Source organism: Puma concolor, chromosome B1 (genome assembly GCF_028749965.1).
Source record: "Puma concolor isolate L17-30 chromosome B1, mPumCon1.1.hap2, whole genome shotgun sequence".
Classification (NCBI taxonomy): Eukaryota; Metazoa; Chordata; class Mammalia; order Carnivora; family Felidae; genus Puma; species Puma concolor.
Genome location: NC_141670.1, coordinates 133,431,817 through 133,453,050, shown reverse-complemented (window position 1 = coordinate 133,453,050; position 21,234 = coordinate 133,431,817). Strand labels below are relative to the sequence as shown.

Below are 21,234 nucleotides of genomic sequence, written 5' to 3'. Positions count from 1 at the left end.
AATATCCCAGCTAACAAAGCTTGGCTCTTTCCATAAATCTAGTTCTATATTAAAGAGGCAAAGTACAGTAAGTGTGTAATTTCAGTGGAAATCATTTTACCACCAGTTCCCACCCTCTAAAGCCCTAGTGATCCAATGCTCAGCTGTAACTGGACTTATTTGGTGTCATAGGAGGTACACCAACAAACCCAGTTTTTAAGTCTATTTTGGATGTTGCTTCCTTCTCCCTTAAGTCCTCAAATTATTTATGGAATCAGTTTAAAGGTTGATAATTTCCAAGGGTTTAGCAAAATAGTGGTATTCAAAATACAGCTTGACAGAGTTAGGGCTGAGCTAGAGGCGACTAGCAGGCCAATCATTTGTCATCCCTTCAAATTGATATTCTTTTAACTTCATTACATTTTTTTTTATTAAAATTTTTTTTCAACGTTTATTTATTTATTTTTGGGACAGAGAGCATGAACGGGGGAGGGGCAGAGAGAGAGGGAGACACAGAATCGGAAACAGGCTCCAGGCTCTGAGCCGTCAGCCCAGAGCCCGACGCGGGGCTCGAACTCACGGACCGCGAGATCGTGACCTGGCTTAAGTCGGACGCTCAACCGACTGCGCCACCCAGGTGCCCCTAACTTCATTACATTTTTTACATGAGTTGATTTCCTAATACAAATAATATATACATTATATATATCACATAATGTATATAATATACATTTATATATATATATTAATTTACTGGCTGTTCTTTTTCTCTTCCAGCTCAAATAAGATGCTCTTCACATAAAAACATTAGTGAAAAATGCAGAATTTACTGGAGATTTCATCAACTCACAATTCATCCTAAAAATCTCCAACAGACATTATCTTGTTGGCCCTTAAGCAACCGGTCTCCTCTCTGTTTGTCCTCTTCAAGTTTATAATTCATCTGCTATTAAAATTCTACTGCCTTGACTACAAGGATAACTAAAATTAAAAACATAGTAATAGGTGTTGGCAAAGATGATGAAAAATCAAACCTTCATTTATTGATGATGAGAATGTAAAATAGTACAAGTATTTTGGAAAACCATTCCTTAAAATGTTAAACAATGTCACCCTGTGACCCAGAACTTTCACTCCTTGGTAGATACCAAGAGAAATGAAAACACATGTCCATACAAAAACTTGTACATAAATGTTCGTAACAGTATTATTCAGCCAAAAGGTGTAAATAACCCAAATATCCATCAATGGATAAATGTGATATATTCATACAACAGAATACTAACCAGCCATAAAAAGGAATAAAGTACTGATATTCCAACATGGATGAAACCTGAAACATACACTAAGTGAAAAAAACCTGTCACAGAAGACCACATACTGACTCCATTTACATGAAATGCCCATAAATCTAGGCAAATTTATGTAGCTAGAAAGATTAGCACATGCCTAGGGCTGAGAGAAGTGGGAGAGGTGGAGAGGAAGGGAGGAGAGTGCCCACTAATGGGTTTAGAGTGAGTTTCTTTCTTTCTTTCTTTCTTTCTTTCTTTCTTTCTTTCTTTCTTTCTTTCTTTCTTTCTTTCTTTCTTTTGGAGTGATAAAAATGTTTCAAAACTAGATAGTAGTGACTGTTGTATTCTGAATATACTAAAAGCCACTGTATACTTCATTTATTTATTATTTATTATAATTTATTGTCAAGTTAGCTAACATACAGTGTATGCAGTGTAGCCTTGGCTTCAGGAGTAGATTTGCATAATTCATTACTTATATACAACACACAGTGCTCATCCCAACAAGTGCCCTCCTCAATGCCCATCACCCATTTTCCCTGCCCCTCCCCAACCACTGCCCATCAACCCTCAGTTTGTTCTATGTATTCACTGTATACTTTAACAGGGGCAATTTTATGGTGTGTAAATTGCATCTCAATAAATTTGTTCTAAGGAAACTATGTTGGCTTTAAAATCAAGTATAAGATGGGGCTCCTGGGTGACTCATTCAGTTAAGTGTCGAACTTTGGCTCAGGTCATGATCTCGCAGTTCATGAGTTTGAGCCCCGTGTTAGGCTCTGTGCTGAGAGCTCAGAGCCTGGAGCCTGCTTCAGATTCTGTTCTGTCTGTCTGTCTGTCTGTCTCCCCCTCTCATTGCCCCTCTCCTCTCATGTTCTGTGTCTCTTTCTCAAAAATAAACAAACATTTAAAAAATATAAAAAAGGTCTCCTGGGTGGCTCAGTCAGTGGTCTGACTTCGGCTCAGGTCATGATCCCCCAGTTGGTGAGTTGGAGACCCTCATCAGGCTCTGTGCTGACAGCTCAGAGCCTGGAGCCTGCTTGAGATTTTGAGTCTCCATCTCTCTCTGCTCCTCCCCTGCTCACACTCTGCTCCTCTCTCTCTCCCAAAAATAAACATTAAAAAAAAAAACTAAATAAAATCAAGTATAAGTCAGTGGAGACCTTTTAAAGATAAGCTTATCTACTTTTCCTAATACTTTACTAAAATGACAATGAAAGAATTAAGAAATATAAGCCTTCAAGATAAAAAGAACAGCTGACAATAGTAAAGATCTTTACAAAGTTACATACATGTGAGTATACATACACACACACACACACACACACACATTCAAGACCAGTTGTTCTAATGCAGATTAACTGTTTAGCCATGGGCTCTCTATCCAAGTTTGCATAATCCCACTCACTACTTAATGTTATCTGGTACAGTCAAAAAGGAAACTAAAGATTTGTATGCATACTTAGCAAACAAAATATCATCTAGTTGTCAAGATCTACAGTCTTAGATATCATGGGGGGTTATAAACACAAATAAGGTTTTCCTGTCACATGGATCTAGGAGGGAAGTAGAACCAACCGGAATGTCATCAAAATGTGTAGTCAGGTTTGGAAACCTCCAATTTATTCCAGTGGAGGTCTTGCAGAAACCTGATTGACTGGTTCCTTGGGCAAATATGCAAGTGGCAACCTTTAACTCTTTGGGTTTAGGTCTGCCCAGAAACACGGAATAGTTTATATATTTGGCATTGCTTCTAGGAAACCTAAAAAGCACATAATGAAAATGGAAAGGGCTTAAATATGGAGTTTTAGTATAATGATTCTGTTTTTCGTAGAAACAAATTTGAAGGTTGAATAATTTCAAAAGAAGAGGAACTTCTCAGTAAGAAGGAATTAAACCCAGGGAAGGAAATATGTCATATGCTTGCTATGGAGCTCATACTATCCAAGAAGAGATTACTTAATAAGTAGAATTGTAACTAACCAACATTTGCATGGTACTGTAATATTTTCAAGGCAGGGCACCTGAGTGGCTCAGTATGTTAAGCATCTGACTTCGGTTCAGGTCACGATCTCACGGTTCATGAACTTGAGCTCTGCCATCAGGCTCTCTGCTGTCAGCACATAGCCTGCTTTGGATCCTCCATCCCCCCTTTCTCTCTGCTCCTCTCCCACTTGCACGGTCTCCCTCAAAATAAACTTAAAAAAATTTGCAAGGCAAAACCACTCAGCTAACCTCCAACAATAAAAATGGCATTATGATACATAGTATGTATAAAAGACAGGCTTAACTCAAACTCACCCTGGTGAATTCCTCACGTAATGAAGAAAAACATAACTCAATCTTAGGCACAACTCAGCTTATTAAATTAGGTTTCTTTACAATTAGGCATTGTACTGATTGAAATGGTCCTGTTATTAGGGTGCTTTTCTTTAAAAAACAGTTGCTGACTAAATTATCAAATTCTCATAAACTAAAATTCACAGGCTTGTAACTCTCACATATTGTTTGCACAGCTGCTACTATAAAATTCTGTTCCATTTAAAATCAAGTACAGGGGGAGAAAAAGGAAAGGGAGAATGTCCATTTTAAGAAAAGGATTGATCACTTGTATTTATCTAATTAAATCTGCTTCCCAAGAACCCACTAAAATGACAGTAAAAGATGTTTAAAAAGTATACGCACAAAAAAAGGGCAAAAAAAGAACAGCAGAGGAGAGAGAGGGAGATGAGATTTCAAAGACATTTGGAAGTGAATGCAAGGGACTGAAAACCCCAGTCTGTTCGAAGGCCTGTCAAGGCTCACAGGAGCCTCCACCACCCTGTACATCCAGGCAAGCATGCGGTTAGGCAGGAGGGCTGAGGCTTAGTCCATGGATAATGTCAATGGATTCTTACACTCTGGAGATAGTGAAGGGCTAGAGCAAGGAGCATAATTGAAAATCTGAGGACCAGTGAAAACCTGCTTAGAAAGAATGGGCGCATTAGCACACTTCCTACTTCCGTGCTCTTGAGGAACAAGATGGATGAAGAGAAAACTATGTCCACGTATAGACATTTGTGGGTCCCCAAATCAAATAGGCTACATTTCCCTCAATCTATACCCACTATCTAATCCTCCTAAAGCAAAGTGTATCAGTAGACAAGCCCACTGTCCCCATATACAAATGTTTCTCTTAAATCCTATCATCCAAGATCACCCATGTTTACATGAAGAAATGCAAGAAATCCCACAACACAAATATAAGGAAAAGAAAACTATAAACAACAACAACAACAACAACAACAAACTTGCTGTTATCCTCAGAAAGATAAGTTAAGAATAGGATTCTATAAAAAGAATAGAGTGCTTTGAAAAAGAAATAGCACTAATATTTTGGATATTAACAATATAAAAACTAAAATTTAAAAAACAAGCTTGGAAAATAAAGTTGAGAAAATTGCATAGGAAATAGAATTAAAAGACAGTGATAAGACAATAAGCATTCAAGACGGTGATATAAAAAGATCCTGAAACTATCTCCTCCCACAGACACAACCAATCTAAAGCTACATATGGAACAATTTCCTCTGAAAAAGACCTGAGAAACAGTGTGACAGCAACTGCACAAGTATGAAAGAAGCACACTGAGATGGGTAGGAGAGACAGAGACATTCTAGCCCCCCCCCCCCCCACAGAAAAACCCACTTCAGGTACAGGAACCCACAATACAGAGGGATTTCAAAAATATGTGACTTTTTCCTGAGAAGCAAGGAATTTGTGTCCCACATCAGGCACCCCAACCCTTGGGACCTACAATAGAGAGATAGGCTGCCAAAGCATCTGACCTTGAAAACCAAGAGGGCTTACATCCAGAAGAACCATAGAGCTGTAGAGAATGGAGAACCCACTCTCAAAGGGTATGTATGCAGATTCATTTGCCCCAAAATCCAGTGCACAAGTAGTATGAATAGTACCTAGACCTTATGTGAAGAAGATCCACTTGCTAGTCTTAAAGCCTCTGCTGGAGAGACAGGAACCTATTGAGACTCTCTGGGGATGGAGCCATTGGCAGGTGCAATTTTTGTGTTATTCTACCTTGGTAGTACAAGTGGTAGTTGGTGCTATGTTGGTACTCTCTAACCTGCTAGCACTGGTAGGTATACTGCTGCCACAGAACCATCAGGCCAAGTAGGTGAATTCCCTGCCCCTTGTGCCACAGCTACAGGTGCATGCAGCCCACACATGGGATGCCCCTTGAGCACCTGGCTCTAGAAGCCAGGGGGGAATCACACATCTGGGCCCTGTGGGCCAACTTCCACACATGGCCAGTCCTTCAAGACTAGGAGAGGTAGCTATTTTGCCTAATATGTAGAAATTAACAGAGAAAAGTCAAACAAAATGAGGAAGCAGAGGAATATGTTCTAAAAGAACAAGGCAAACCCTCAGAAAAAGACCTCAATGAAATGGAGATTAAAAAAAAAAACTACTTGATAAATCAGAGCAATAGTCATAAAGATACTTATAAAACTTGAAGCATGGAAGAACACAGAACTTCAACAAAGACAGAAAACATAGCAAAATACCAAACTGAAGTCACAGAGCAGAATATGACAGCTGAGCTGAAGAATACACTAGAACTGTTCAAAAGCAGACTAGACTAAATACAAGAGTGGATCACTGACGTAGATGACAAGGCACCAAAAATCACCCAAACAGAGCAGCAAAAAGGAAAAAGAATTAAAAAAAAAAAAAAAAAAAAAGGAAGATAGCTTAAGGGTCCTACAGTACATAAAGTGAATAACATCTCCCTTATAGAGGGCCCAGAAGGAGAAGAAAAAGAAAGGGGGCAGAAAAAATTATTTGAAGAAATAGTGGTTGAAAAGCATAGAAACAATCTAAAGGTTAACAGATGCATGGATAAAGACACACACACACACACACACACACACACACACACACACACACACACACTGACACTATACAAAGGAATACTACTCATCCATGAAAAAAAGGAAATCTTGTGATCTACAACAATGTGGATGTACCTCGAAGGTATTATGCTAAGTGAAATATGTAACACAAAGACAAATATATATGATATCACTTATATGTGGAATATAAAAAATAAGACAAACCAAACTCATAGATACAGAGAACAGACTGGTGGTTTTCAGAGGGGAGGGACTTGGGGAAAAGCTAATATAATGTTATCTACTAATTTTGCCTCAAAAAAAGAAAAAGAAAGATAACATAGGATAATTTCAAAGACCCAAAGAGGGTATTTTCCACATAGGATGGACTTAGAGTGCCGAGAACAATGCACTGAAAAAAAGACTCTGGGAAATAGCAGGTCCAAGAAGGAAGACAGGTAAGAGATTCTCAGAATCAGCCCTGCAACCAAATTAGATGGGAACAGAAGAAAAGGGGCCAAAGAGGAATCTCCCCAGAAATAAAGAATTGATAAATTATTTGAATAGCTTTGAAAGGTTAGTGGATTTATTGGAAAATTTTTGCAGTTTGAAAAAAATCTGCAGATAGGTTTATAGAAAATTATGTGAGTGAAAATGTAAGACACATAACATCTCACACATACACACACACATACCCTTATGTAGTCATAACAAGTCAAATATTAATTAGGACATCAACTAAACTTGTGATACAACACTACTGGGAGAAATTGCTCATTGGAAGAGACAATGTAACAGCTAATTCTACATATTTCATAAGCAGAAGTGATGAGATAATGTCTGCAAGAAATTAAGATATAACATTGTAAGAATATTATCAAATGGAAGCAAATACCAAGGAACAGCTAAATAAATGAAATCTGATTTCCTCTAGGAAAGAATTGAGGACTTCCAAAGGGTGTGTAGGGGTTGGCTGGTTTTCCTTACTAGTCTCTGAATTTCATTTTTGTTAAAGAACTACATGCATCTATTACATAAAACAATTTCTTTTAATAAAGGAAAAATATGTCCAAGAGAATGAAGATGTATTTTAATGAAAGTAATAAAGTTACTTAGGAATTGGCATTTCAGTATTTGATTAATTTTATTGAAAGATTACCAAATCCAACTAGATTTACATCCCACCCAACACATTCACTACACTTACTGTTGGAATCATGTGCCTGTTTTCCAAACACCTCTGTTCATGTAATCCTCTCTTCCTAGATTACACACTACCTATGGGAATTCTACCAGTCATCCAAAGCCCAAGTGAAGTACTACCTTCCTCTGATCATCTGTTTTAGAAGGGATCCCTTCCCTTCTCAACCCTACTCCTATTCCGTGTATCCTGGCTCACTATTACTTCTTCTATTCCCAAACAAAACTGGAAGCTCATTGCTGGCAGGACAGTACTCTAATTTTTTATGGGAGCAATAGTAAAGCTAATGCCTTCACCTCAAAAATTGAGAAGAAATTTTTATTTTTGAGTGAGTGAGTGAGAGAAGAGAGAGATCATGAGAAGGGGAGGGAGCAGAGAGAGAGAGGGAGAGAGAATCCTAAGCAAGATCTGCACTGTGAGTGCAGAGCCTGAAGTGGGGCTTGAACTCAATGAACGGTGAGATCATGACCTGAGCTGACATCAGAAGTCAGATACTTAACCAACTGAGCCACCCAGGCAGTCCTAGAAGGAATTTTTTAATTGACAATTTCACATACATAACAGGCAATGTTTATTTGCAGGCTTCAATTTCCATTAAAATGATATAACAAACAAAATAAAAATTAACTGGCAGTCAATACAAAAACATTCCCAAGTCCATCTTGTGTGATTTGCCAACTCAACCAATAATAAAAAATACAAGTAGTTTCAATTAATTTGGGTAAGAATTTTGAAATCCTTATTTGAACCCCAAACTGTGGCCTTTTGTTACTCTTTTCTACTCTTTCCTAATTATTAGGCAGGAGGTGTACTTATTCTTCTATAACACTTTTGTGATTTTTTTTTTTTTAAGAGATGGAAAAGGTAGGATACAGAAAAGGTAAAGAGACCAGGGTTAAGCTTGAAAGTAAAGAAGTGGGGGGAACTGCACTAAATGGCTTGCCTTCTTATAATCAAGAAAACAAAGGGCAGAGGCACAGGCTGAGGATGAACTGGGACATAATCATGGGGGAAGGAAGACTACTAAGAAAATGTGGATTCCTACATCCCATTCTCTATAGAGGATGATTTAATTGGCATATGACAGGACTTGATCTCTGGGAATTTTCAAAGCTTCCCAGGTAATTCTTACGGGCTGCCACAGCTTACCATTTATTAAATGGCTTAACATTTATTAAATATTTATTTATTTTTGTTCTCAATTTTGCATGGATAATCTCAGTTTCCCCAATAAGCTCAGGAAGTAAATACTACTTTAAAGTTAAGGAAAGGCTAGGGAAACTAGGAGTGGTGGTTTTAAAATGTCCACAAAGCCTGACACTTTCCCCTTTAAAAGAGGGCACCAAATCCTCCTCCCCTTGAATACAGGCCAAATTCATGACTTGATCTTCATGAATAGAACATGGTACGAATGGTGCTGCTTGTCTTCTGAGGCTCAGTCACTGAAAGGATGGCTTTCATCTCTTTCGAGTTGGTCATACCAAGGGAAGCCAGCCAGCAGCCAACGGGAGAGATTGACAGAAAACGGAGCTGTGGCCTCTCACCAAGAGCCAGCACTAAACTGCCAGCCACGTAAGCCACGTAAGGCAGCACTAAACTGCCTTGGAAGCACATCTTCCAGCCCCAGTTAAGCTTTCCGATAATTGCAGCCCTTGACGGTTCTGGACCACAACTTCCTGGCAGACTCTGAACCAGCACTGTCCAGCTAAATCACACCTAAACTCCCAACCCACAGAAACAGTGAAGGAAAATAAGTGTTTACTGTAGTTTTAAGCCACTAAGTTTTAGAACAATTGTTACATAGCAATAGATAGCTAATCACTAAGGCACAAGGTTCATTTGATCATATTCATGCAGCTAACAAAAGGCAAATGGAGATTTGAAACTAGTCAGAAAGGATCCAGATCTTCTGCTCTAAGCCATGTGCTAGAATTTCTTTCTTAAAAATGAAGATTATCCTGCCTATACCTTATTAGAGCTGGTGCTGGAATCAAAAGATACTATATAAATAAAACACCTGCAGCTATTAAACTGAATAGTGAGTAGGTACTCAGCATCTATTATTACCACGAAAAGACATAAATTCTTAAAGAGAATATTAAAACAGGGACAGAAAACACACAAGAAATTATCTATATAAAGGAAAAATACCCCCATAAAAAGTTTTCCCATGGCAGATCATTTATTTTAAATTCATTTGTTACTTCTAGGTGTGCTAGTCCTTTAAAACTTCTAGAACAAAAACATCAATTCTGTAGTAATGTCTCACCTAATTAGCATCCACTACAGGATTTTGCTACTTTTTACTCATATACCTATCAATTGCCATACATTTTTAAAAACAGTGTTATGGACTAAACTTTGTCCATACAAAACACACAGGTTGAAGCTTTAACCCCCAAACTGACTGTATTTGGAGATAGGGCCTTAAGGTAATTAAGGTCAGATGAGGCCACAAAGGCAGGATCATAATCCAACGTGCTGGTGTCCTTGTAAGAAAGGGAAAAGACACCAGGAGAGCTCACAGAGGTGAGCCATATAAGGACACAGTGAGAAGGTATCATCTGCAAGCCAAGGAGGGAGGTCTTATCAGACACCACCCCTGTAGGCACTTTGATCTTGGACTTCCAGCCTTCAGAACTGTGGTGATAAAATAAATTTCTTTTGTCTGGATGAGTCTACATAGAGGACTATAAAATTCACATCTTTAGCCTTCATCCCTTTCTCCTAAGCACTGACATTCATTTTATTCATCTATTTAAAATAAGCTCCTCTTCATGGCCCAATAAGTACCTTCCCCTTGTGACTTTCATTATCTGTTATTAATGGACCAATTGTCAAGATGCCACACCAGGATCTCTCTTCCTTCTTCAATAGCAACAGCTGGATCTGAGATAGACAATTAATAAAGAGATCACCAGAACCTACCAAGCTAATAGCATTTGAGTCTTTGGCATAAGTCCCAGATCCTACCTGGAGATAGGGAAGGAGCATTCGTCAGCCACAAAACGTTCCTAGAAAGTTCATGTCTATGCTTCCTTTCGGGACAAAAGATCAGGTCTGACAGGCGGAAGCATTTTAATAAGTAAAGGACCCACCCTCGGTACAGACAGAAAAGACTGAATTACTGAAGACAAAAATAAAACAAAACAAAAAACAGCTGCCTTGGGTCTCCTCAAAGCACTGAGTTAGCAGGGAGCTCTCCCTGGTGCTACTTCAACCTAGTCTTAAAACTTTCTTCCTGATTTATTAGTTTCTATTCACAACAGTGTGACAAACTGGCCTTCTGGCCCTGTGGCCCTCCTCAGAGGTATGGGCATCAGGATCCAGCCACCACACTACCCCTCCCGTTCTTTAAGTCACATAAACTCAAAACCTTCTGGTTATCTTTGACCCCTTTCTTAATCTCATTATCTAACTATTGGCCACCCTGTTCTGTTTATGTTTTCTTTAAAATTCCATTACCAGTTTCTGTTGAGATGCTGAGAAAGTTCTGGAGATGGATAGGAATGCACTTAATGCCACAGAGGTGTGCAGGTAAAAGTGGGTAAATAGTCAATTTTATATTACATGTATTTACCTCAATTAAAAAAAATTCCACTGCCAATTATTTGTCAGAGACAGGTCCTTAGCATGGAGACCTCCGTTTCTGCCAGTCTTCTAGATATTCTCCCTGCATGCAGCCTCTTCCCATCCATCCATCTTACATAGCATCACTTAAAATACTGCTTCCATCCTATGACTTCTTTCTTCAAAAATTTACTGTTTGTAGGTTAATATTGATTCCTTAACCTAACATTCGATACGCTCTACCATCTAGTCTCTTTCTACTTTTTAGGCAATATCATGTGCTAATCTCCTGTAGCTACCTACTGACAGCTCTGCCAGACATTTCTCTTTTCCACGGACAATGTTTTTGTGTTCGTGCCCTTTTCCTCACCTGGATGATTTTCCTCTCCATCCAAAGTCATCTTATGCACCCCAGTTTACTTTTTCCACAAAGTGTTCTCTGACCACCATAATCCAGACTGATTTCCCCTCTCTTGTTACCACTGACAGGATATTCTTAATACTCATTTGAAGAACTGTAGAATGTATACCACACACATTCTACCTCCTCCAATCACACACTCCTTTAAGTCAGGATGTTTAATCTTTTATTTCTTGGTATCATTCTGTATCCAAGTAGAAGGTACTAAATAAATATTGATGGACTGATCCAATTCCAACTCACCAAGTAAGAAAAAAAAATTTTGTTGTGACATAGAGATACTTGTATTTATATTACAGAAGATTTCTAACAGGGAACTTTCAGATAAAGGGGTTTCTAGTTAATCCTAAATGAAATGAATGCTATCCTAAAACCTTTTTATTGCTTGCAATCCACATCTATTCCCAAAACATATGTGCGATTGTTAAAATAAAAACTAGACATGTTACTGGCCCACCAAGATAAGGATAAGAAAAAAAAAAATGGAACATTGCCAAGCTGAGGCAATTAAGCTAAAACCTCAATCAAGAAAAGTGAGTGGTCGCAGTGGGAGGGAAGTTTAACATGGCAACAAGAAAGGATGATCACTCAAGTCCTTTATGGCCTCTCTTCAGTGTGAATTGTCTAAACCAGGGCTTTGACTCAAGCAAAAGGTTCTGGCAGACGTCAACTTTAGTTGGAAGTTTTTGATAAACATCTGGTATGCAGAAATCTTGGTATGCTAACCTAAAATAGAATCTCAGAACTTCAGACCTCAGTCAAGTCTAAAGTTGAAAATCTGTTATTAGTGAAAGAATCTCAATGGTGTCCTTCCACCCAGAGGTCATTGTTGGTTTACATGATCAAAAGATGACCTAGAGCAGCAGGGATGCTTCCATGCAGCATTCAGACTATCCTCAATGCAACTGTTGGTTTAGCTTCAATGTCTTGAAAAAATACCTAGTTGAGGCTCCAGAATTCTGTAAAGCATGAAAGAGAGGATCTTGATCTGGAAAACTAAGTATGTTCAATGATCAAATAGCTTGCTCTTTACACAGGATAGAACTCAAAGGCCCTTAACACTTTTTAGAAAAGAAATCTGGCAGAGGGTTGTGACAGAATCTAAAAGCTGCTTAATCTGTTGTCATGAGGACTGAAATATAAAAGCAGGGTAGTTTTTACTAAGGAAGTTTTATCAAAATAATGTCTAGTGAAAAAGGGGAGAGGAGAATATAACTGGCCAAGTGTAACTTCTGCCTTTACTGAGTCTGTGAAGAGCCTTGCCACTTCCAGCTTTCGAGTGACCTGTTGTCACGTGTACCCTCTTCTCTAAGAATACCAAATACAGCAGAAACCGACAGAAGCACCACTGCTTTTCTTTCTTTTTCCACCACCTGAATTAGGAAAGAAAAATTTATTTTCAAGAGGCTATACTGTCTGATACCTAAAGCATACTTTATTTCCTCCCCTCACTTAGCAGCTTATCCCTAGTAGGTACCTTCATTAATACTTCCTTTATTGAACCTATCAGATGTAGCCCCAGAGGTTTTCAGGAAATGAGAGACTACCACCACTAAGGCAAATGTTAGGGTCTCTGCCCCATTTAGAATTTGTTATTTGTGCATAATCACACAACTGCTTGAGTATATAGCCAGTCTTACGTTTAAAATGACAGCATTTGCTTTTTGGCCATCAGGGAAAGAGGTCATGAATGAAAACATATTGTACAAAGACCAAAATTATTACAAAATATCACTACAATGTAATTAATAAAAATAAAACAGTGCATTCTCCTAATCAAATGTAAGCTGTTCTAAGAAACGTGATAAAACCTTTTAAAATTCACAAGTATTCACAAGTATTAATATTAGTATCTAATATTAAGACATAATATTAATAAAGATTCTTAATACTATATATTTGATTCTTAATTATTTTGTATAAAGCACATATTTAAATATTCAACTAGCTTTTGTAGCAATTATTTTTAAATGATTTTCAGAAATTTATTTAATTAATCATTTATTTTTATATTTATCATTTATATTATATTATATTATATTATATTATATTATATTATATTATATATTATATTATATATCATTTATATTTAATCATTTAATTATATTTAAATGATTTTCAGAAATTTAATATCTCCATGACAAGGATAATATATTCCTTACCAGAATCATTTAGGGAGTAATGTTTACCCCCTTGAAATCCTCACACATGTAAACGTGAAAAAGTTGTTTGGTTTTTTTTAGTTTTTTTTTTTTTAATGTTTGTTTTTGAGAGAGAAAGACAGAGTGCAAGCTGGGGAAGGGCAGAGAGAGAGAGACGGAGACAGAATCTGAAGCAGGCTCCAGGCTCTGAGCTGTCAGCACAGAGCCTGATGAGGGGCTCGAACTCACGAACTGTGAGATCACGACCTAAGCCGAAGTAGGAAGCTTAACCGACTGAGTCACCAGGTGCCTCAGAAAGTTCAGTTTCTAATGAACAAGCCTCCAATATGTCACTTGCACTTACTGATATAGAAAGCTTAAAATACTGAAATAACCAGAACAAATGGTTCTGTATTTTGTACTTTCATATATAATCATGATTTTTCAAATAGAATACAACGTACAACATGGCCTTCTAGCATACCCATTCTTTAGTACATATACTACATGAGAATAATTACTCTGCTACTTTAGAGGAATGTGGCTTTAAGTAACATCCTTTTTAATCTGGCAATTAACACTCTTACAAATATATTTTCTCTTTTTCACTCTAACTTGGCAAAAATAAGAATAAAATAGCTTTTCAAGACTAAATCATTGTTCTTACTATATTTAGGAAGGAGAACTAAATAATGATTATGCCTATAGTTACTACCTTGACTTAACTCATATGAGGACTTTAAGATACAAAACAGATGAACATAGGGGAAGGGAAGCAAAAATAATATAAGAACAGGGAGGGAGACAAAACATAAAAGACTTAAATATAGAGAACAGAGGGTTACTGGAGGGGTTGAGGGAGGGGGGATGGCTAAATGGGTAAGGGGCATTAAGGAATCTACTCCTGAAATCATTGTTGTGTATATGCTAACCAACTTGGATGTAAATTAAAAAAATAAATAAAAATACCAAAACAAAAAAAAATGAAGTTTCTTCACTTAAGATCACTTCATCATGCAATCAAAAATCAATTTTCCTCCAGTTGTGTAAAAGGAACACAATTGTTTTAGGACTCAATCTTGCTTAGGCGAGAAACACAGCCCACTGTTGACCCTCCAGTCTCAAAGGTCACTAACCAAATACAACTTAATTAATATCTCCTACAGAATTTAATGCCTTATTTCCACTCCTTCTATGATAGCTACTCGCCAGAAAAGAATTTCTCTGGCCCACAAACATTAGAGTTTTTCAGTATTAGTACACTTAATGGTGGCATTTCATAATCCGTTTAGTATTATTTTAGGGTAGAAAATGAGGGCCTAGAGTAAAATAGAAAAATGGATGTTGTGGAGAAACCACTAATATTTAAAAGTTTCTCTTAATATTTGAAATTTAGGTGTTTAATATTTAAAGGCTTAGTTTTAACCAAAACATAAAGCCGCCTGAAGTGCTGGACGTATTTAAGTGCACTAACCCTGGAAGAGTTGAATGAATCGAGGCTGTAGGGCCGAGGTGATCACGCGCTCTGGCAGCTCCCTCAGGAAGAGCTTTAACAGACTGGCTGCTGAGCAGACGTCCCCGTCTTTCCCGAGCTCCACCGGCACTCCGCTCTCAAACTTCCATCGGAGCTGTTCCACCACCTTTACGTTGCCATTCACCCTAAAAAGGCCTTCCTGGGTGAGTCCTGGGGCAGGTGAGCAGACATGCAAGAAAAGAAATAGAGGTCTCTCACAAACAGACACTAAAACTCTAAAGAACCATAACAACAACAGAAAATAAATTTCAGTGCAGGATTTTCCAAATAATTATCACCTACTGGGAGATGTTCATATTTTATAAAAATGCTTTGCTAGAATAATAAATTTTCAAATCTACTATGTATCAACTAAAAAGATCATATAGGATTGTGATAAAAGCTGACCTCTAAAAACAAGGTTAGGACACATAGAAAACTAGAACAAATGCTCTTCTACAAAGAAACTGCATTTATAACCTTCTGTAGTACATAACAGAAACTGACCCTGGGCTCCAACAGCACCTTAGCATTTTGAAAACAACTATGTGAAAAAAAAAACAAACAAACAAAAAAACAAAACAACACATATGTGAGAAACTTAACTGTATGTGATTACCTTTGTAATAAATAAGAAATATTTCCTTTGTGATCACTAAATTCAGAGGATAACACTCTATGAGACTATAAGGTAGTATAAGACAAGATCCTTGCCGTCCCCCAATTGATGGGGGATCTTATTGTCGGCTGGAGCAGCAGAGAAGCCTCCATAAAAGAGCCTTTGGCTGCTGTGCACCATCTTTGGCAAAAGCATCAGGAAGACTGGGGCTGATGAACTGTGAAGCTAATGCAGTTCAAGCTTCAGGGTCCCTCATTTATTTAGGCTCTTTCCAATGTTCTGTCCCTAATTCTGTATTCTTAATTTTGTATTCTTTTTCCTAAAAAGGGCCCTCAAAGGGTTAAGCAGCAGGACACAGAAGACCGTGATTCATCCTTGAGAAAGAATGAATATATGAATTGCATAGACAGGACAGCATAAAGGAAGATAAACAGATGAAAGTGTGGAAAGTTTTTGTCAAAGAGTGATAGGGTAATAAAATGGAAGAAATGGGATAGAGCCACAAATATCAAGTTCAAGAGTGAAGACATGGGGCTCTTGGCTAGCTCAGCTGGTAGTGCATGTGACCCTTGACCTCAGGGTCATGAGACTGAGCCCCACAATGGGCATAGAGCCTACTTGAAAAACAAGCGAAGACTTTATCATGAGAGCATTAAGGAGTAGGGGGAACATGATAAAATCAAGGGGTAAGGAGGATCTTGCTAGCTAAGTAGAGAACGGAGAGGGCAGAAAGCTTGCCTTAGGGAACCACATTTTACTCTAAGGCAGTAAGACAGATTCTGGTGGGAAGGAAGTGAAAAGTAGAGAAAAAAGATGATTTGGTAACTTAGTACAAAAAGGAAATAAGGAAGAGTTGAAAGGTAATTTTAAGGTTTACAAACGAGGAATCCAGGAAAAAGCACTGTAAAGGATAAGGTGAAGTGGGGGTGAGAGACAGTACCAGGTTCAGGGGAAAGGTAATGATTTCCAGCTCAGTGTACTGGGGTTTAAGGAGACAGAACACCATGTAAGAAAGTAAGCCAGCCTGTGGAGGCATGCTGAAGGTATAAGAAACAATCTTTCTAGTAAAGAGCAACCCAAGGACTCAACTGCACCACTCTTCTTTTGAGAGTCTAATGGTGAAATTTAGCAATGACTTAGGGCACTGAAGCCCATTAGAATTATTCAGATGTAAGTTGTTTGTTTATATCAGCTTTCGCTTCTTTCTCTTACATGCTAGTTGTATTGTTCTTTCTAAAGAAAAAGAAGAAAGCTAATTTCATTTTAATTTGTAATTTGATAAAAAATTTTATGAACCCTTCAACTTAAAAAATATTTAATGAGTACTTTGCATTGTGTTAAGAAACTTAAAAAAAAATCTTTGAAAAAATAAATTCAAACACTACCATTATCCTTACAGAGTTCATAGGCTGGTAAGATGTTTGCATTTATTTTATTATTTTTTTATCAATTTTTTTCAGTGTTTATTTATTTTTAAGATACAGAAGGAGACGAAGTGCAAGCAGGGGAAGGGCAGGGAGAAGGGGAGACACAGAAACCGAAGCAGGCTCCAGGCTCTGAGCGGTCAGCACAGAGCCTGACGTGGGTCTCAAACTTACGAACCATGAGATCATGACCTGAGCCACAGTGGGAGGCTTAACCGGCTGAGCCACCCAGGAGCCCCAAGATATCTGCATAATGTATATGTATGTATATTTATAACTATATGTGTATATACATATATGCACATATTTATACACGTGTGTGTGTGTGTGTGTGTGTTTATAATTTGGATATCAAAAGTTGACATGAATTTTAGCTCCAATTTTGACAAAAGTTTGGGAAACCAGAGAGGATATTTGAAGTATTTAACAACCAATATGACCAGGGCACCATGTAATGAGAGGAAATACCAGCCAGTATGTGTGGTAGGCAGCTTCTCAAATCACCCTAGTGATGCCCATCTCCTGGTTTCCACACCCATGTGTAATCCCTTCCCCTCACCTGTGATCTGGATCTAATGACTTGCTTCTAACAGAATATAACAAACAAAATTATGTTAAGGTTCTAATCTCGTGTTTGAAATTAGGTTATAAAAGACTGACGTTCATCTTACTTCTCTCTCTCTCTGGCTTTGCTGGCTTGCTCACTCTGATGAATCAGCTGCTTTTTATTTTGTTAGCTATTTTATGAAGAGGTCCATGTGGCAAGGAACTGAGGGCAGTTTCTGGACAGCAGCCAGTGAGTAACTGAGACCCTCAGGTCAACAGTCCACAAGGAACTGAATCCTGCTAACAACCACGTGAGTGAACTTGGAAGTGAACCCTCTCCTAGTCAAGTACTATTATGACTGCAGCTTTATAAGAGACCCAGGACAGAAAGCACAACTAAACCGTGCCCAGATTCCTGACCCACAGAAACTGAGATAATAAATACTGCTGTTTTAAAGCTACTGTGCTTTGGGGTAATCTGTTACACAGCAACAGTTAACTATTATGATAAGACATTCTCTTGAATATTGAAGAATATCAGTTATTGAGAGACTTCCTGTTTAACTCATTTTTAAAGCTTTCAAGGTTTATTTCTTCCATTCTACCAGCTTTATCTATAACTTCACAATTGTGTACTGCCATCAAGCAGATAGCACCCCCAAAAGAGAATCCCATCCCAAGGCCCAAATCATGAAAATTTAGAGTTCTGCATCCCAGTCCTGTATCTACCCAGCTCTGCAGCTTTTTCTTGGCCAGAAAATGCCTCTTGGACCTGATTTCACAGTGTTTTTCTAGCTTTGACCTTAAGGTTTTCTTTTCCAACAAGGCTTTTTGACCCTTCCCTCAAATAAATATTTCCAGTTATTCGAAAATAACTACCCAGCTCCAAGAACTAGCTTTGGTTTTCAAGGTCCCTGATCCCACTGGCCTTTACTGGTGGAGAGATAAGGTATAAATGGAAGTCATTTAATGCTTCTCAGTTATTTTTTTCTGACCCTATTTCATTTGTTTGTATGACCCTCTCCCCTCAAAAACATCTCTCACCCAAACAATTCTTATACCCAGTGATTTTCAACTAGGGACAATTTACCCTTGGACAAGGCTCCATTATACTCTGGGGAAAAGATCCATACAGTTTCTTAAAAAGCCCCTTATGGATTTATAATATATCCAGTACCCATGAGGCTTACCAGATTATGCAATCTCTCAATTTTCCTACTCTAAATTCTTAGGAAATAGATGATTTTAAAAGAAATGTCCAGAGGAAGGAGATGTTAGAAGGCTTTGTGGAGTTACTCTCCTATATTTCTGGGATTCCTTTATATTCGATTTCAGGGGTTATGGGATAAACATCATGAAGCAATAACTTAATTATTGGTTTAAAAATGAAAGAATTATATAAACTAAAATGTATCTACACCATTGATTGTCACTTTTCCATACAACTGAGGTATTTATTTCAAAATAGTATGCATATGTCGTTAGAAACTAAGTGTGCCATAAGTCAGAATTTCTTAACTGGCATGCTTTGCAAAATAAACATAAAAAAAATTAAAAAAAAAAAGGGGGGGCACCTGGGTGGTTCATTTGGTTAAGCATCAACTTTGGTTCAGGTCATGTTCTCATGGTTTGTGAGTTTGAACCCCGCGTCGAGCTCTGTGCTCACAGCTCAGAGCCTGGAACCTGCTTTGGATCCTGTGTCACCCTCTCTCTATGCCCCTCCCCCACTCGTGCTCTCTCAAAAATAAAATAAACAATTTTTTTTTTTTTTTTTAAACTGGAACACTTTGGCCCAGAAAGTACTAGGACAGTACATGAGCATATTCTGCCACCTGGTGGTAGATGGAGAGTCCTACACTATTTAAAATGGTACATTCCACAGTATCTTCATGCTAAAGGAATCCAGTAACATTGTCAACAAGATTAGTTATTTTAAAATAGTGTGAAAATGATATGCCTTATAACTTGTAATATTTTCCTTCCAATGGGAAAAAAAATTTTTAAAAAGGCAAAATATGTAAAGAAAAAAGTTCAGAGTCTTTTTAAAAGCCTTCCTATAAACCTTAACAAACCCTTTTTGTCCTAAAATTCTTTTATAACAAAGAGTTTTCCCTGAAGTTATTAAAGGTCTCCATTTATATTAAACATCAAAGTACGACCCCAGTATCTACCTAGGCTTAAATGATACAACCAATCATTCCTGATGGAGTGCCTATTATATTGTGTAATACACAGTAATACACAATAAATATCTATTGATGTAAAAAAAAATTAATGAAACTAATTGAAGTATCTTGCTCACAAACTTTATACTACCCTTCAAACTTATACAAGGGTTTTGGTTTATTAACATGATAGTTTCAGACACAATAAGGACCTTTTAGTTGTCTACACAGTAATTAACTATGTGGCCTTTCAAAATATAGGGTAGGTGCCCTACCTACCTTAGCTTGCCAAGCCAAGATTCAGATTCCATGGATCTAAACTATCATCAAGGGATGGATATTCTGAAAATATTCCACTAGAAATTCTATTTCCCATTTCTAGTTAAGAATAGATTTTCTATTTTACATTCCTAATTAAGAATGAATGATTTAGCCCATTAAAATATTTAGTTTGCATTACCTGAATACACCCTGTTAAGGTAGAACTATGGGTAACATGAAACAGAATATCTAATTCATATTTTGTCAAAATTTCATACACTGATGCTGTGAATTTAACTCGTTCAACTCTTAGAGTTGATTATAAATGCACATATCCTCTGACCCAGGAGTCTACAGATACACTCATAGTGCTTGAAATGACACATGTTAAAGTTTAGTCACTGAATCATTGTTTATAGATAGCAAAAGACTGGGTAAAATTCGATATTCATCACCATGTGACTGCTTAAAGAAATAATACATACAGTCAAACATTGTACAAGGGGAAAAAATAATTACATGAATAAAGCTCTTTATGTGATATGGAAAGATCTCCACAATATACTGCTAAATGACTTTCTATAAAGATTCATAACAGTATGGATGATATGCTATATTTATGTTCAAAGGGAAAAAAGAAGATATGCATATATGATTATATATTCATAAAATATCTTCATAGGAATATATCAGACACTAGTGAAGCAATACTATTACTGGGAAGTAATACTGATAATGAATGATCAGGGGACAGGTTTTGGAGGGAGAGATTTTAAATTGTATGTCCTCCTGTATTTTGTACTACATAAGTATATTAACTATTCGATATTTTTTTAAAACTTAAAAACAAAAGTGATTATTACATAAGAGTAATCCCAAGAGGTTATTAGTCATTGTTGGATGAAAGATCAGAACACTGACTATGCTAAAACCAAAATATTTTAAGTAGTCACACTTTGGTATCCAAATGAATAATACTCAACCTTATTTAAGAGATTAAATTAATTACCTAGAGATCCTTTGTATCTAAATCAGTAGGACACAGTTTTAATCAATACTGAGTGTTTGAGTCCTTCAAAATCCTAAATTAATATAACCTGTCTTCAAGATCCTCAGGCTGAGGTCCCATCGTCATGCCATGATGTATATGGCACCTTTTTTGTTTAACCTATTTAAAGTATTGTTATAAACCCAGAGCTGTTCCCTAAGA

The 21,234-nt window shown here is 37.3% G+C and overlaps 1 protein-coding gene across 8 annotated transcripts in view; it reads right to left on the bottom strand.

Moving 5' to 3' along the window:
- Window positions 1–21,234, bottom strand: part of FAM13A (family with sequence similarity 13 member A) — a 348,053-nt gene that overhangs the window by 301,881 nt on the left and 24,938 nt on the right. For all 8 annotated transcript variants that reach the window (XM_086704590.1, XM_086704594.1, XM_086704588.1 and 5 more), the window contains exon 3: window positions 14,971–15,180. In XM_086704590.1, coding sequence (XP_086560716.1) covers window positions 14,971–15,180 — 210 coding nt within the window. The remainder of the gene's footprint in view (window positions 1–14,970; window positions 15,181–21,234) is intronic.